This window comes from Mastigoproctus giganteus, chromosome 8 (genome assembly GCF_048544385.1).
Source record: "Mastigoproctus giganteus isolate SK-2022 chromosome 8, ASM4854438v1, whole genome shotgun sequence".
NCBI lineage: Eukaryota > Metazoa > Arthropoda > Arachnida > Uropygi > Thelyphonidae > Mastigoproctus > Mastigoproctus giganteus.
In genome coordinates this window covers 176,885,063-176,902,024 of record NC_143582.1, presented here as the reverse complement: position 1 = coordinate 176,902,024, position 16,962 = coordinate 176,885,063, and the positions used below count along the sequence as shown (strand labels likewise).

Genomic DNA, 16,962 nt, shown 5'->3' with positions numbered 1-16,962 from the left:
TACTGAAAACGTTTAAGAATTACTGGTAGAAAAAGAGGCTGGCGAAGCGGATTTGGCATCGGAGGTAAAATCAAATCAATTCAGAGGATGATAGGAGAACGAGTGTAGCCTGTGCGGATGTAGCTTTTTACCGCTCCTGGAACAGAAGTTTTTTCTGATTTATTTCTGTTTTATTAGCTTAAATTGGCATATTAACTTATTTTCTAGAGTAGCTTTATATTCCTATCTACGATACTTGTTTAAAGTAACTTAGATAGAGATTTTGTAGGTATTACTTAGTATCGGTAAGGGTATCAAATCCACGTGTTGACCGTTCATAAATTGCCGCCATTGTAATGTGATACAAAATATCTCGAACTAGATAGCATAAGCTTAATATAGTATAGTATAGTGCAGTACATAATATTGTCAATTAATCAGTAAAATCTATTAATCTTGTTGAACTTCATTGTCAATTAAATTGTACTTTTAACTATACATATAACGACTTAGGTTACATAACATAAATAAATAGAAAAATAAATAATTAATACTAACTTGATACGGAAGTTATATAAAGGGATTTCGTAGATAACACTCGATACTGAAACATAAATATAGTGTTATAACTGTGTTGGGATACAAGTTTAGGGTTTTAATTTTGTACTGAAATTGAAATTAAATCGAAATCGTGACTCAAACCAGAGCAGCAAAGCAAAAGGCTCAAGCTAATGGGAGAGTGCTGTGGCTCAGAGGAGAACTGAGGGGGACAGTTGCCCTCTGAATCACAGCCTTTTAAAATGCACTACTTGCTTGATGTTTGTGGAGCAGTCGGGTATGGGACATGATACTGCCATGGGGGATGTCTTTGTTTGTGCGCAGTGCAAGGAGTGTAAGGAAATCAGGCGACAACTCAGCGTTGTTATGGGCCTATATGAGAGCTTGAAGGACAGGGTGGATGCCCTCGAAGGATTAAAAGTGAGGGACCCATCAAGCTCTCAGCTGCCCACACCAATGCCAGAGCTTGCACTTGGTCATCGCGCAACACAGCGGAAGCCCCCAGGGCAGAATGCGCTGGTCCCAAAGGAACTAGTAGTTGTTGGTGACTCTATTGTCAGGGAAACAGGAAACATGCTTTGTAAAAAGGATAGGTGGAACAGGACCAGGGTATGTCTGCCAGGGGCAAAGGTTGATGACGTTGTAGAGCAGATATCATCTTTTAAGGGCACAAAAGGTGATATAGTTGTACACGTTGGCACTAATGATATTAAGAGTTGGAGACCGGCAGAATTACTTAACGAGTACAGGTCACTGTTGAAAAAAAAGCCGTGAATTAGGGTTGAATTTGAAAGTGTCTGCAATTCTGCCCAGACACGATAGGAGGGAGTATATGATGAGAGCCCTGTCGATCAGTTTGGCCCTGGATAGATTGTCCAAGGCTCAAGGGGTAGAATTTTTTTCAGCCTGGTCTGTACTTGTTAACAGGAGAGACTGCTTCTACAGGGATGGGATACACTTAAATAGAAAGGGTGCAAGAATATTTGCTGATGCTATCGAGGCACTGTTAGGTGGGTCGGAAAACTGCTAGATTGGGGGGATACAAGGACTAATAGATTAACAGTAGCCACTGACAGAGGTGAAAGTGATTCTTGCACTGCTTCTATTGGAATGAGCAGCAGCCTGGAAAATAAGATGCAGGATATTTCAGAGACTGCTGGGAATCATTGGGGTACAAGTAAACATATGGGTTGTGTTAGGGTAGCTAAGAAAAAGAACAGATGCATGTATGTTTGCGTGTACACCAATGCTAGGAGTTTAGTAAATAAATTTGATGAATTTGAGGTATTGCTCAAAACATCAAAGGCAGATATTGTTGGGATTTCAGAGACACGGTGGTATCACACAGATGTAAGGAATGCAGAACTGGAATTTGGGGAGTACAATGTCTACAGAAAGGATAGACAGGCTAGGAAGGGAGGAGAGGTTATGCTTTTAGTTAAGAAATACATAAAATCCAAGGAAGTGAAGCCAGTCGACATCGCTGGACAGTGCAGTGTCGAGTCAGTTTGGTGTGACATAAGCACTGGGAGAACAAAATTGAGAGTAGGAGTGTGCTATAGGCCTAATGACTCTGATGAGTATAACAAGAAACTCTACAGGGAAATAGAGTGGGCCAGTAAATCAGAGAGTCTTATAATGGGAGATTTTAATTTCCCAGATATTGACTGGAATTTGGGGGCTGGTCACTCACACACTAGCAAGGCTTTTGTGGATTTATTGGATGATTGTTTTCTACATCAGCATGTTCGGGAGGCAATTAGAGGGAGTAATACTCTTGATTTGATTATCAGTAGTGATTCTTAATGCATTAAGAATCTGCAGATAAATGAACCACTAGGTGGCAGTGATCACAGTGTGCTGAAGTGGGATTTACTCAGAGGTAACTACCATTAGGGGTAAAGGGAAAGGTTGTTGCTTTCGTAAAGGAGACTACGATGGACTGAGACAGTATTTAAATTCTATACAGTGGGACCAACTGATGATGTTACCAACAGCAAATTCAAAATGGGAAGCATTCAAAGAACTTATCTTGGAAGCTACTAGGCTTTACATACCAACTAAGAAATATTGTTCAAGGTTTAGGCCTAAATGGATGTCAGATGAACTAATGAGACATATGGCAGAGAAGAAAAATGCATTTGATACATACAAATTAGCACGTGACACAGAAGCATATGATAGATACAGGTTGATCTGTAACCAAGTTACAAAGGAGGTTAGGTAGGCGAAGGCAGATTACGAGATATCTTTGGCAAGGGATGCAAAGAAAAACAGCAAAGAGTTCTTTACTTATGTAAACTCTAGAAGGAAGGGAATGAATCAGATTGGTCCACTTGATATCGATGGGTCAACTGTTGATGAACCTGCTCAGGTAGCTAACAAACTAAATGAATATTTTGCATCTACATTCACACATGAGGAGTTATTCAGCGAGGAAATGCCAGAGGTGTATTCAACTCTGGCAGTAAGCTAGAGAATCTTGTAATCTCTGAGAATAAAGTAGAGGAGAAATTGTTGAAGATAAACACAAGAAAGGCACTTGGGGTGGATGGGATCTATCCAGTTATATTAAAGGAGGCAACAAAGGAAGTAAGCAAACCCTTAACCATAATTATGAGAGCTTCCTTGGACTCAGGGGAGGTACCCATGGACTGGAGATGTGCAAATGTGACCCCAATTCACAAAGAGGATCAAAGGCTGACAAAATTAATTATAGATCTGTGAGTTTAACTTCTGTTCCCGGAAAATTAATGGAGGCACTGGTTAAAGAAGCACTGCACGATCATCTAGACAGGACTTCAGTTATAGCTCGGACACAGCATGGTTTTGTTAAGGGGAAGACTTGCCTGACCAATTTGATTGGATACTGTGATGCAGTCACAAAAGAACTGGATGCAGGGAATAACCTTGATATTATATACTTGGATCTTAGAAAGGCGTTTGATACTGTTGCACACGGAAGGCTGCTGCACAAATTGGAGCAGTGTGGCATTTGAGGCAAATTGCTGCTATGGATAAAGGGGTGGTTGAGGGGGAGAAGACAGAGAGTGGTAATCAATGGACACTGCTCATCATGGACTAATGTTATTAGTGGAGTCCCTCAGAGTTCAGTATTGGGTCCATTATTGTTTTCTGTATTTATGAATGATATTGATGATGGTATATCAAGCTTAATGTCCAAGTTTGCAGACGATACGAAGGTTGGCAGGGTTGTCAAGGACGCTACTGACACTATGCTGCTGCGCAACAGGATCTGGAAAGGTTGAGCAGATGGGCTGAGAGATGGCAAATGAAGTTTAACATTGACAAATGTAAAGTGCTACACATGGGAAACAGCAACCCCAGAGCAACGTATCAACTCTGGTACTACACTGACAGTGGTAGAGAATGAAAAGGACCTGGGTGTGGTTGTGCAGGCAGATATGAAGTTCTCTGAGCAGTGCAGATGGGCTGCAAGAAGAGTAGCTCATGGTGTATTGTCAGTGATATATAGGAATTTTTCTAGCAGGGATAAGGAAGTGATTATTCCCTTGTATAAGGCAATGGTCAGACCACACCTAGAGTACTGTATACAGGCCTGGAGGCCTAATTTCAAGAAGGATGTTGAGCTTCTGGAACGAGTACAGAGAAGGGCAACAAGAGTAGTGAATAGAACAAAGGGGTGCTCTTACGAATAAAGGCTTAAGTTTTGCTAATTATGGTGTCTGGAGACTAGGCACCAGCGAGGTGATCTGATTTAGGTGTATAAAGCCTTGAATGGTTTGACCATGCTCAATGCTGATGGGATTCTCCCTCTTGCTCAGAATAATCACCTGAGAGAGGGCATAAATTCAAATTGAGGAAAGACAGATGTAGGTTAGACGTGTGGAAATTTGCCTTTAGCCAGCGGGTGGTTGGTTGGTGGAACAGACTTCCATCCCTTGTCGTGGAAGTTGATAGCCTAAATAAGTTTAAGGCTCAGCTGGACAGGTATTTCGAACGGACAGAGGGGTGAAGTGGAAGTGGTTATTTATTTAGTTTATTTTTTTATTTATTTATTTTATTTTATTATTATTTTTTTTTTGGCTGATGCTGCATAGGCTTTCTTGCATCAAATGCCTCTACTAATGCTAATGATAGTGCAGATGAAAATTCTAAACTTCTAAATTTTACACTAAAAGGCAATTAGAATCTTATTTTTTGGATGCAGATTCTTGAATGAAAGGACCCCAAAGTTCAAAAGATGTTTAGTTTCATATGATGAAATTCACAAAGATTTATCAAACAAAAAGCAAGCAAACCCAGATTACCGATTTTTTAAAGAGAGTAGAGAATAAACGAAATCTAGAATGGTGTATTTTTGCTAGCTTTTGGAACGTAATCCGGCCAAGATTTCCCCATCTCTACCATCATTCAGTATGATTGATGACTTTTGAGGTTATGATGAACATCGTTGCTAGATACATTATTGCTTACATTTCGAGGGTACAGCTCTAAAACGGTGTTCGCAGGCCGGCGGCTAGTTAGTACACCGGACTGAACCTATAGGTAACTCTCTAGGAGGCTCCTGGATCAGCTAGTGTATAATCTTGCTACGTCTACTCTGCCAGATAGTGACTGGAGGGAGTCCGAGTAGTGTGTATGGGGGGGGGCATTGTCGAGGCCACGTTATGTCAAGGATCTGGGTATATTCTTACCATGTGTATGGCATATCCAAAAATTTCATTACTTCATGTCCCACGCACTTTTTCTTACTATTGAATACACCATGAATTGTCAAACTGATAGAGCAAGCTTATCTGCGAAAAGATCTAAACCTCCCAAACACTTCCTAATTCATTTCACAAATATATGTGGTCTCAATTCTAATCTCAACGAATAGAATTGAGATCTTGTATACTGCTCATCTACTGCTCATCTCAGATGGCCAAATTATTCGCTGTATGCTCTGATATTCCCTGTCAGAGATTTGGTAATTTGGAATCTCCTCTCTTTGATCTTCTCTAGCTTAAAATCTCTCAACCTCATTGTGTCAAATTCATCTGTTGTCTCTACAGTTCTCCCAAATCCACTAATCACGTGGAGCTCTTTGACTTCCTCTCTTTGAAAATTGACTTTCTCCAGTCCAACTTTCCTAACAGTGAGGTAATTTTCCTTGGTGATTTTAATGTTCATAACTCCAGCTGGCTTCCATTTTCTAGTCACACCTACCCAGCTGGTCGAGATGCTGAAGCTTTTGCAATTACTAATGACCTAGCACAGATTGTTCATTTACCTACAAGAATACTGGTAATCATACAGCGACACGCTTGATCTTTTTCTCACAAACAACCCTTCTAAGTACACGGTTGAAGTGAGAGATCCTTTAGGCACTTCAGATCATAACTTGGTGATTGTCTCTTCTCCAGTGGAGCCTTTATCTCATGGCTATTCCCAACCTCGTGTTGTTTGGCATTACAAGAATGCAAAATGGGATGACTTGCGAGATTTCTTTTCTTCTTATCCTTGGTCGGATTACTGCTTCAAAACTTCTGATGTCAACGTTTGCTCAGATCGTGTCAGTGAAATTATTCTTGCAGGAATGGAATCCTTTATCCCACACTCCACTTTAAAATCTCGTCCCTTATCTAAACCTTGGTTTTCCAATAAATGTGCTAAAGCTGTTCAAGAGAAGAACACTGCGTATTGTAATTGGCTTGTTTCTAATTCTTCAGTTTCATTTTCTGCCTACACCAAAGCTCGCAACAGTGGTAAAGCAGTTATTAATTAGTCCAAACTAGAGTTTGAACAGGCTAAGAGTAGAAAACTTGCTTCTTGCCCTAATGGTAGCTGAGCAATCTGGTCTCTTGCCAAAGCTATTGGCCGCAAATTTTGCCCATCTCTGCTCTCACCTCTGTCCAAACCAGATGGTTCTATTGTCACTTCAGCCAAGGATAAAGCTGACTTGCTAGCATCCCATTTTTCTTCAAACTCAGGTATTAATGATCTTGGTAAAACACCTCCCACCATTCCCAACATACTCCATTCAATGCCTGTGGTCTTTTGTCAAAAGGATGTCAGAAGGATTTTGATGAATCTTGATGCTAAGAAAGCTCCAGGTCCCGATGGTATTTCTCCACTTGTTCTCAAAACCTGTGCTGCTGAACTTACTCCTATTCTTTGCCGCCTTTTTTCACTTTCTTATTCCAAAGGTGTTTTTCCTTCTGCTTGGAAATTTGCTCATATCTAGCCAGTTCCTAAAAAAGATGACAAATCCCTCCCATCTAATTATCGTCCCATTGCAATTACTTCTCCTCTTTCTAAAGTAATGGAGAAATAGGTGGTAGATGACTTTCATCAACCGGTGTAATACCACCACTTTGCTTATTGGAGGCTTGAAGTGGTGAAACCCAAGTTTAGTCTCTAGAGCAAAGTTTCCAGCACCCCCCCCTCCCCCCATACTTCTCCTTCAACCCATGCACGGTACTAAGTACTATAGGTTTTGATACCTTTCGTGTTTGGAGTTTTGATAAAAAAAAAAACCGCCAACTCCTAAACTACCTAGAAATCTTCCGTCTGATCAATGATCACCAGTATGGATTCTGTCAGTGTCTATTCACTGGTGATGTTCTGGCTTATGTTACCCATTTGTGGACTAACTCAATGGAAAGGTTCGGTGAAACACAAGTAGTTGCGGCACCTCCGTAGCCAGGTGGGAAGGAGCAGCAGTGCGTAGCACACGCTTCTTGATTAGACCGGGATTTGAGCCCATCACCACCAAATACGGAGGATGCGGAAAGGTCAGGGAATGACCACCACATATCCCGGAGCATTATCCTTAGTTGCTAATGCTCTTAAAAACCAAATAACAAACAAACAACAAGTAGTTACTCTTGACATCTCAAAGGCTTTCGATCATGTTTTGCAAGGGCTTCTAAACAAACTTCCATCTTACGGTTTGCCAACTGTTTTTTGTGATTGGTTATCCAGTTTTCTCTCTGATCGCTCACTGAGGGTGATGGTAGATGGCTCTCTGACTTCTAACTTCTCCACTAATGCCGGTGTCCCCAAGGTTCAGTTCTTTCCCCCACTCTTTTCCTCTTGTATATTAATGACCTTGTTCCATTGAATGGAAATCCTATCCACAGTTTTACTGGTGATAGCACATTGCATTCCACTTTCCATTTTGAGAAACGTTGCCCTGCTCAATCAGCTTCAACTTCTCCAATATCTGTTACCAATTCCTTAAATGCGGATCTTTAGGTAATTCTCCAGAGGGGCAACTTAGTTGATTTCAATCCTTCTAAATCTCAGTGTTGTCTTATATCTCGCAAAAAGGATTCTTCTGCTCCTATGCTTATCTTTGGTGACACTCCGATTTCTAGGCAAAATGATATATCTCTTTTGGGGATTACCCTGACTTTTAATCTCTCTTGGCACAAACACATTACAAATATTACTTCCTCTGCATCTAAAAAACTTACTTTTCTTCCAAGCAGCTGCTCACTCTATATAAATCACAAATCCACCCTACCATGTTCCCACATCTGGTTTGGTGCCCCCCAAAACCTCTCTCAGGCTTCTTGATTCCATTCAGAAGAGGGCAAGTTAGGTTAATTAATGATTCATCTCTAACAGAGTCTCCACTAGCTGTCTCATAGATGTACTATTTCTGCTGCATGCCTCTTCTAGAGATATTTCCATTGGCAGTGTTCTTCCAAATTGGCTTCTGTAATTCCTGCTCTCTCTTTCAAAACAGTCCGAACATGTGCAGTCACCAGCCAACATCCATTTACTGTCCAACTTCAAACTCACAGAACCAACTTTTCATCTTCCTCGTTTATTCATTCAACTGCCATTTTCTGGAACAAATTTCCTTCATACGTATTTCTTGAAAATTACAGTCTACAGAAGTTCAAGTCCAATATCAACAAATATCTTCTTTCGTTTCTCAACCACCAACCCAAGCACGCTACGAAGTACTATAGATTCTAAAACCTCTCGTGTTTGGGGTTTACATAAAAAAAAAAAAAAAAAAAAAAAAAAAATGCACCTTTTTGTACTTTTTCTCAGTCGTGTATAACACGGCGTTTTATATGAACCTACCTACCATGTTATACGAGGGTTACCTGTAATACAAAAATTTAGTTTTTACCATTATAAAATATTTGATTTCAGGTTGCAATAAAGTTAGATGAAATAAATCTAACACTTTTTTTTTTTTTTTTTGTCAAATAAATGAACCCACTTATTTGACAAATATGAGCACTTGGCAATGTGGAAAATTTGTGATACTACTTAATTAGCATTAGCAAAGGCATATGATGCAAGAAAGGAAGCTTATATAGAATCAGCCAAAAAAAAAAACCCCTTATTTCTCCCATCCACTCTCTAAATGCTTGTTAAGTTCTGTTTTGAATCTATTTAAGCTATCAACTTCTACGACAGATGGAAGTTTGTTCCAGCAATCAACCACCCGCTGGCTAAAGGTAAACTTCCGCACATCTATCCTACAACCGTCTTTCCTAAATTTGAATTTATGCCCTCTCAGGTGATTATTCTGAGCAAGAGGAAAAATTCCATCAGCATTGAGCATGCTCAAACCATTCAAGGCTTTATACACCTCAGTCAGATCACCTCGCAGGTGCCTAGTCTCCAGACACTGTAATTCGCAAAATTTAAGCCTTTCTTAGTAAGAGCAACCCTTTGTTCCATTGACTAATCTTGTTGCCTTTCTCTGTAGTCATTTCAACAGCTCTACATCCTTCTTAAAATGAGGCCTCCAGACCTGTATACAATACTCACGGTGTGGTCAGACGATTGCCTTATCAAGGGGATAATCACCTCTTATCCTTACTAAAAAAATTACTTTATATCATTGACAAGACACCATGAGCTACTCTTGCAGACCGTCTGCACGGCTCAGAAAACTTCATATCTGCCTGCACAATTACCCCAGGTCCTTTTCATTCTCTACCACTGTCAGTGTGGTACCACAGAGTTGATACATTACTCTGGGGTTGCTGTTTCCCATATGTAGTACTTTATATTTGCCAATGTTAAACTTCATTTGCCACCTCTCAGCCCATCTGCTCAACTTTTCTAGATCTTGTTGCAGCAGTGTACTATCATTAGTGTCATTAACAACCCTGCCAACTTTCGTATCATCTGCAAACTTGGACATTAAGCCTGATATACCATCATCAATATCATTTATAAATACAGAAAACAACAATGGACCCAACACTGAACCCCGAGGGACTCCACTAATAACATTAGTCCACGAAGAGCAGTGTCCATTGATTACCATTTTCTGTCTTCTCCCACTCAACCATCCCTTTATTCATAGCAGCAATTTGCCTCCAACGCCACACTGCTCCAATTTGTGCATCAGTCTTCCATGTGCAACAGTATCAAAGGCCTTTCTAAGATCCAAATATATGATATCAAAGTTATTCTTTGCATCCAGTTCCTTTGTGACTACATTATGTTAGAATCACAAAAGTGTGAATTGTGAATCACTTTGATCTTCCTCATTAATTATTTTTTAATTGGTAAAGCTTGGCTATAAAATATTATTTATGGACATAAAAGAACACTCACTGTTATAGTAACTTTCCATAGAGTTTTTGTTTCCTTCTTTTTTTTTTTTTTTTTTTTTGGTCCCTTGTGGCCCGGATTTTTGGTTGGGGGGGGGTTGGATGACACAGGTGTTGTTTCTAATGTTTTTTTTTTTTTTTTTATGTGAACCCCAAACACGAGAGGTATTAGAACCTATAGTACTTAGTACCGTGCTTGGGTTTGAGGTTAAGAAGACAAAAGAAGATATTTGTTGACATTGGACTTGAACTTCTATAGATTGTAATTTTCAGGAAATACGTATGAAGGAAGGTTGTTCCAGAAAACGGCAATTGAATGAATAAATGAGGAAGATGAAAAGTTGGTTCTGTGGGTTTGAAGTTGGACAGTAAATGGATGTTGGCTGGTGGCGGCACGTGTTCGGACTGTTTTGAAAGAGAGAGCAGGAATTATAGAAGCCACTTCAGAAGAACAGTACCCATGGAAGTATCTGTAGAAGAGGCATGCAGCAGAAACAGTGCATCTATGAGAAAGCGAGTGGAGAGACTCTGTTAGAGATGAATCATTAATTAACCTAACTGCCCTTTTCTGAATGGAATCAAGAAGCCGGAGAGAGGTTTTGGGGGCACCACCCCATATGGGAACAATATTCCATGGCAGGGCGAATTTGCGATTTATACAGAGTGAGCAGCTGTTTGGAAGAAAAGTATCGCCGAGAGCGAAAGAAAAAACCAAGTTTTTTAGATGCAGAGGAAGCAATATTTGTAATGTGCTTGTGCCAAGAGAGATTAGAAGTCAGGGTAATCCCCAAAAGAGATATATCATTTTGCCTAGAAATCGAAGTGTCACTAAAGATAAGCATAGGAGTAGAAGAATCCTTTTTGCGAGATATAAGACAAGACTGAGTTTTAGAAGGGTTGAAATCAACTAAGTTGTCTTTGCCCCACTGAAGAATTACCTGAAGATCAGCATTTAAGGAATTGGTAGCAGATTTTCGAGAAGTTGAAGCTGATTGAGCAGGACAAGGTTTCTCAAAATGGAAAGTTGAATGCAATGTGCTATCATCGGCAAAACTATGGATAGGATTTCCAGTCAATGGAAGAAGGTCATTGATATACAAGAGGAAAAGAGTGGGGGAAAGAACTGAACCTTGGGGACACCGGCATTGGTGGAGAAGTTAGAAGTCAGAGAGCCATCTACCATCACCTTCAGTGAGCGATCAGAGAGAAAACTGGATAACCAATTACTAAAAACAGTTGGCAAACCATAAGATGGAAGCTTGTTTAGAAGACCTTTATGCCAAACACGATCAAAAGCCTTTGAGATGTCAAGAGCAACTACTTGTGTTTCACCGAACCTTTCCATTGAATTAGTCCATAAATGGGTAACATAAGCCAGAATATCTCCAGTGGATCGACACTGACGGAAGGCGCCTCCGTAGCCAGGTGGGAAGGAGCAGCAGTGCGTAGCACACGCTTCTTGATTAGACCGGGGTTCGAGCCCGTCACCACCAAATACGGAGGATGCGGAAAGGTCAGGGAATGACCACCGCATATTCCGGAGCAATATGGCCTTAGTTGCTAATGCTCCTAAAAACCAAATAACAACAACAACAACAACAACAACACTGACGGAATCCATACTGGTGATCGTTGATCAGACGGAAGGTTTCTAGGTAGTTTAAGAGTTGGCGATTAATTGATTTCTCCATTACTTTAGAAAGAGTAGAAGTAATTGCAATGGGACGATAATTGGATGGGAGGGATTTGTCACCCTTTTTAGGAAATGGCTGGATATGAGCAAATTTCCAAGCAGAAGGAAAAACACCTTTGGAATAAGAAAGTGAAAAAAGGCGGCAAAGAATAGGAGTAAGTTCAGGAGCACAGGTTTTGAGAACAAGTGGAGAAATACCATCAGGACCTGGAGCTTTCTTAGCATCAAGATTCATCAAAATCCTTCTGATATCCTTTTGACGGAAGACCACAGGAGGCATTGAATGGAGCGTGTTGGGAATGGTGGGAGGTGTTTTACCAAGATCATTAATACATGAGCTGGAAGAAAAATGGGATGCTAGCATGTCAGCTTTATCCTTGGCTGAAGTGGCAACAGAACCATCTGGTTTGGACAGAGGTGGGAGCAAAGATGGGCAAAAGTTGCGGCCAATAGCTTTGGCAAGAGACCAGAATGCTCGGCTAACATTAGGGCAAGAAGCAAGTTTTCTACTCTTAGCCTGTTCAAACTCTAGTTTGGACTGGTTAATAACTGCTTTACAACTGTAGCGAGCTTTGGTGTAGGCAGAAAATGAAACTGAAGAATTAGAAACAAGCCAATTACAATACGCAGTGTTCTTCTCTTGAACAGCTTTAGCACATTTATTGGAAAACCAAGGTTTAGATAAAGGACGAGATTTTAAAGTGGAGTGTGGGATAAAGGATTCTATTCCTGCAAGAATAATTTCACTGACACGATCTGAGCAAATGTTGACATCAGAAGTTTTGAAACAGTAATCCAACCAAGGAAAAGAAGAAAAGAAGTCTCGCAGGTCATCCCATTTTGCATTCTTGTAATGGCAAACAACACGTGGTTGGGAATAGCCATGAGATAAAGGTTCCATTGGAGAAGAGACAATCACCAAGTTGTGATCTGAAGTGCCTAAAGGACCTCTCACTTCGACCGTGTACTTAGAAGGGTTGTTTGTGAGAAAAAGATCAAGCGTATTGGCTGTATGATTAGGATTGTCCGGTATTCTTGTAGGTAAATGAACAATCTGTGCTAGGTCATTAGTAATTGCAAAAGCCTCAGCATCTCGACCTGCTGGGTCGGTGTGACTAGAAAACGGAAGCCGCTGGAGTTGTGAACATTAAAATCACCAAGAAAAATTACTTCACTGTTAGGAAAGTTTGACTGGAGAAAGTCAAGTTGCAAAGAGAGGAAGTCAAAGAGCTCCAAGTGATTAGTGGAGTTGGGAGAACGGTAGAGACAACAGATGAATTTGACACAATGAGGTAGAGAGATTTTAAGCCAGAGAAGATCAAAGAGAGGAGATTCCAAATTGCCAAGTCTCTGACAGGGAATATCAAAACGGACATATGCACAAGTACCACCTTTGAGGCGAAAGGAATCATACAGCGAATAATTTGGGCATCTGAGATGAGCAGTAGATGAATCAACCGATAACGGAGATTCTGTCTTAAAAAGTACATGGGGTTTGGCAGACTGCAAGTGGAAATGGACATCGTTGAGATTAGAATTGAGACCACGTATATTTGTGAAATGAATTAGGAAGTGCTTGGGAGGTTTAGATCTTTTCGCAGATAAGCTTGCTTTATTAGTTTGACAATTCATGGTGTATTCAATAGTAAGAAAAAGTAGGTGGGACATGCTGTATGAAGTAATGAAATTATTGGATATGGCGTACATGTGGTAAGAATATACCCAGATCCTTGACATAACGTGGCCTCGACAATGCTCCCCGCATACACACTACTCGGACTCCCTCCAGTCACTATCTGGCAGAGTAGAGGCAGCAAGATTATACACTAGCTGATCTGGAAGCTTCCTAGAGAGTTACCAATAGGTTCAGTCCGGTGTACTAACTAGCGGCCGGCCTGCGAACACCGTTTTAGAGCTGTACCCTCGAAATGTAAGGAATATTGGATCTCGCCACGATGTTCATCATAACCTCAAAAGTCATCAATCATACTGCATGATGGAAGAGATAGGGAAAGGTTGACCGGAACTTAGCTCTAGAGACTAAACATGGGTTCCACCATTTCAAGCCTCCAATAAGCAAAGTGGTGGTATTTCACCGGTTGATGAGAGTCATCTACCACCTAGTACTGCCTGGTAACATAGAGGGGCGGCGTTCCTCCATGTGGTGTGGGCGCCACACCTCGACCCCTGCTTACGTTGGTTCACACCTGGGTGGTCGCCCACCATGTACTTGTGCATGGAGGTTATACCCAGGATTACTAACAGTCCCACCATCGTGAAGGTGCAAGCAGAGGATTTGGCTGTCACAGACCGTCCGGACTTCGCCGAAATTGGGTCCACTTGACTTGAGTGTCACCCGAATATCAGTTCCATCAGCGTTTTAGACTCCCAGATAGCAAGTACAGCTTGTCTGGCATATCTGAGAGAATGTCTGTGACAACCTCAAGGACCAATGTGGTTTTATGATCTTATTGTCCGATGTACTGACAGAATGAAATTTATTTTTAAGTTACCCATTTTAACCTTCCCCCCCCCCCCCCCCCAAAAAATTGATTAGTGAAGTAAAGTCAACTATGCACCTCTGTTATGGTTTTTTTGTGGGCCCACCAGAGGGTTAATTTACCCACACAAATAACAGTCTGTTTTACAGTCATAGATTTAGTGTTACGTTAAGCCTTAAACCAGTGTTTCCCAAACTGGAGTCCATACACCAGTTCCAGGGTGTCCACAAAACGGACCCTCTGGAACTGGTCAAATTATTTGCTCTATGTATATAAGCTTAGTGCACTGAAGGGGACCGTAAAAAAATTTTTTGATTTTTGAAGGGGTCTGTAGATCCCAGTAGTTTGGGAATCACTGCCTTAAACATTGGGGGTCAAAGCAAACCATTTGAACTTAAGCTCTATTTAAAAGCTCAAGTTTTTTAAATAATCTGTTAACAAATTAGTGCATGTATATATGTGTCTTGGGGTTTTTAATCCAATTGGCTTTGAAAACTATTTACTTCCAATTTTACAGAAGAAAACTGTTTATTTTTGTCAAACAGCCTTTGTCAGTGGCTGGCTTATTCAGCTCTAGGGGGAAAAGAAAAAAAGCCCAAAAATGTCTCTTGCCTTCCTAGTCCAGATTGACTCAATCCTGTAATTTTTTAAAATTCTGTTCGGTCAAGCCAACAGCAAAAGTGTTAATTAATAAAAATTAATATAATTTTTATGTAATAAAATTATTTGATATAATATTAATTGAAAATAAATAAATATAATACAATCAGAAGTAATTGGTATAGTCTTACTCTTATATTGACTATGAATCCAATTTAAAAGTATTGAAGCTCCCAGTTCTGCCTCATCCCCATGCTCCCAATAAGTACATAACAAGAAATTCTTATTTCATTATAAATAAAATTTTACCTGAAGTTGATTTTCAATAAGAATCAAGTCTTATTAAAAGGGTATTTTACTTTTAATGATTTTAACTCCCTGTTTTTTTACAGAATCTTCTTCTGTATATTTTTTATTCCTTATCCGTCATCTTTTCTTACTCCCCTTCTTATCACAAGTGATATAATAAGATTTATGTGTATGATTTCAAAGAGAATTACTAACTTGTTAATAAGGAGCAAGATCTGCTTAACAAGTTTAACTGTACAAATTATTGTGCAAGGAAATCAATAAATATGTATCACATTATCATTTTTATTATTATTAATTTGGAACAGATTCTGGAGCATTATTTTGGTGCATTCAGACAGAAAAATAAATCTGTACTGATTCAGAGTTTTCAAACTTGGCACGTTTGTATTTATAAAGCAATAAACTGAGCCACATTTTTCAATTTACATGTATTGAATTTCTTCTCTTTTCTTCTATTTATATTTTAATAAATGTAAATACATGGTTGTTCTTTTAAAATAGGGACTATGAACCAGAATGGAGCGATAAAGTTAGACCTCAGGGTGATTTGTTTTATGTAGAACCTTCTTCAGATGTCGATATAACAAACAAGAGGGTGACTGAAAGCTGTTTAGATAGTATCCATGCTGAAACTGTTGAAAAGCAACACTCAAAGGCAACTAAATTAAAACAATGGGTAAAGAGACAAAAAAAGAAAAGATCAACACTAATAGAAACATCTGACAGAACTTCTGAAAATGGATATGCATGCAAAACTGAATTTTTACCTAAAGTTACTTTTCAAGGCTCACCGAATGGTGAAGTAAAAGAGGTAATTTTAGATGTCGATCCTAGACGGCATAACTATGGACGAAGAGCCACCCTTTGTGAAGTGCTCTTTGGCATTATTCCTGGACGATTTAATCAGCCTTTAGGAATGACAGATATTTATTCAGATGACAGTCGAATTATGGTTCATGGATTTACACCAGATGGTGAAGCAATCAAAAATGGTTCAATTAAAATTGGTAAGCAGTAAGTATTGTATTTCAGTTGTTTAACGTAGTTTATCTAAAATTATTCTGATATTTTTAAATAATTTTAGATAAAATATTCACTTTATAAATAATATATATTTTTTATATTATAAAACTGTTTTCTGAGATTCCAAAAATCTTCTATATTGGAAGATCCACAAAATGAAAGTGAATAGTTAGTTAATAAGTAAATGATGTTATTTTGAGATTACAGAAAGATGTTTGTCATTTTAGATGCCAGAGACATCCTTAATAGCAATGAAAGTTGTCTTTGGCGTGTAACTAATCCCATTCAGCTAAGTGATTGTTTCATTTGTGTGACTGTTCCATTTTTTGGGAAAAAAAAATAATAAGATAGACAAGACAATTTTTTTTTTTTTTTCTTTTTTTTTTTTTTAGGAGCATTAGCAACTAAGGCCATATTGCTCCGGGATGTGCGGTGGTCATTCCCTGACCTTTCCGCATCCTCCGTATATGGTGGTAACGGGCTCGAACCCCGGTCTAATCAAGAAGTATGTGCTACGCACTGCTGCTCCTTCCCACCTTGGCTACGGAGGTGCTCAGACAAGGCAAAGAGGGATATGCATTAATTCACTTAAGGCATACAAAATAGTACTAGTCAAGATTATTAGTATTTGTATCATGATGCAAGTGAGGAAAGCTTATTCAGACTCATCAAAAAAGAAAAAAAATTTAAAAAACAGTGAAATGGAAAGAGTTAACTAAATGACCTTCTAACCCTA

General features: G+C 39.5%; 1 protein-coding gene across 5 annotated transcripts in view; it reads left to right on the top strand.

The window, feature by feature from the left end:
- The window catches only part of in (inturned planar cell polarity protein), a 349,766-nt gene that overhangs the window by 19,219 nt on the left and 313,585 nt on the right, over positions 1–16,962 (top strand). For all 5 annotated transcript variants that reach the window (XM_090379923.1, XM_090379921.1, XM_090379922.1 and 2 more), the window contains exon 2: positions 15,705–16,210. In XM_090379923.1, coding sequence (XP_090236049.1) covers positions 15,705–16,210 — 506 coding nt within the window. The remainder of the gene's footprint in view (positions 1–15,704; positions 16,211–16,962) is intronic.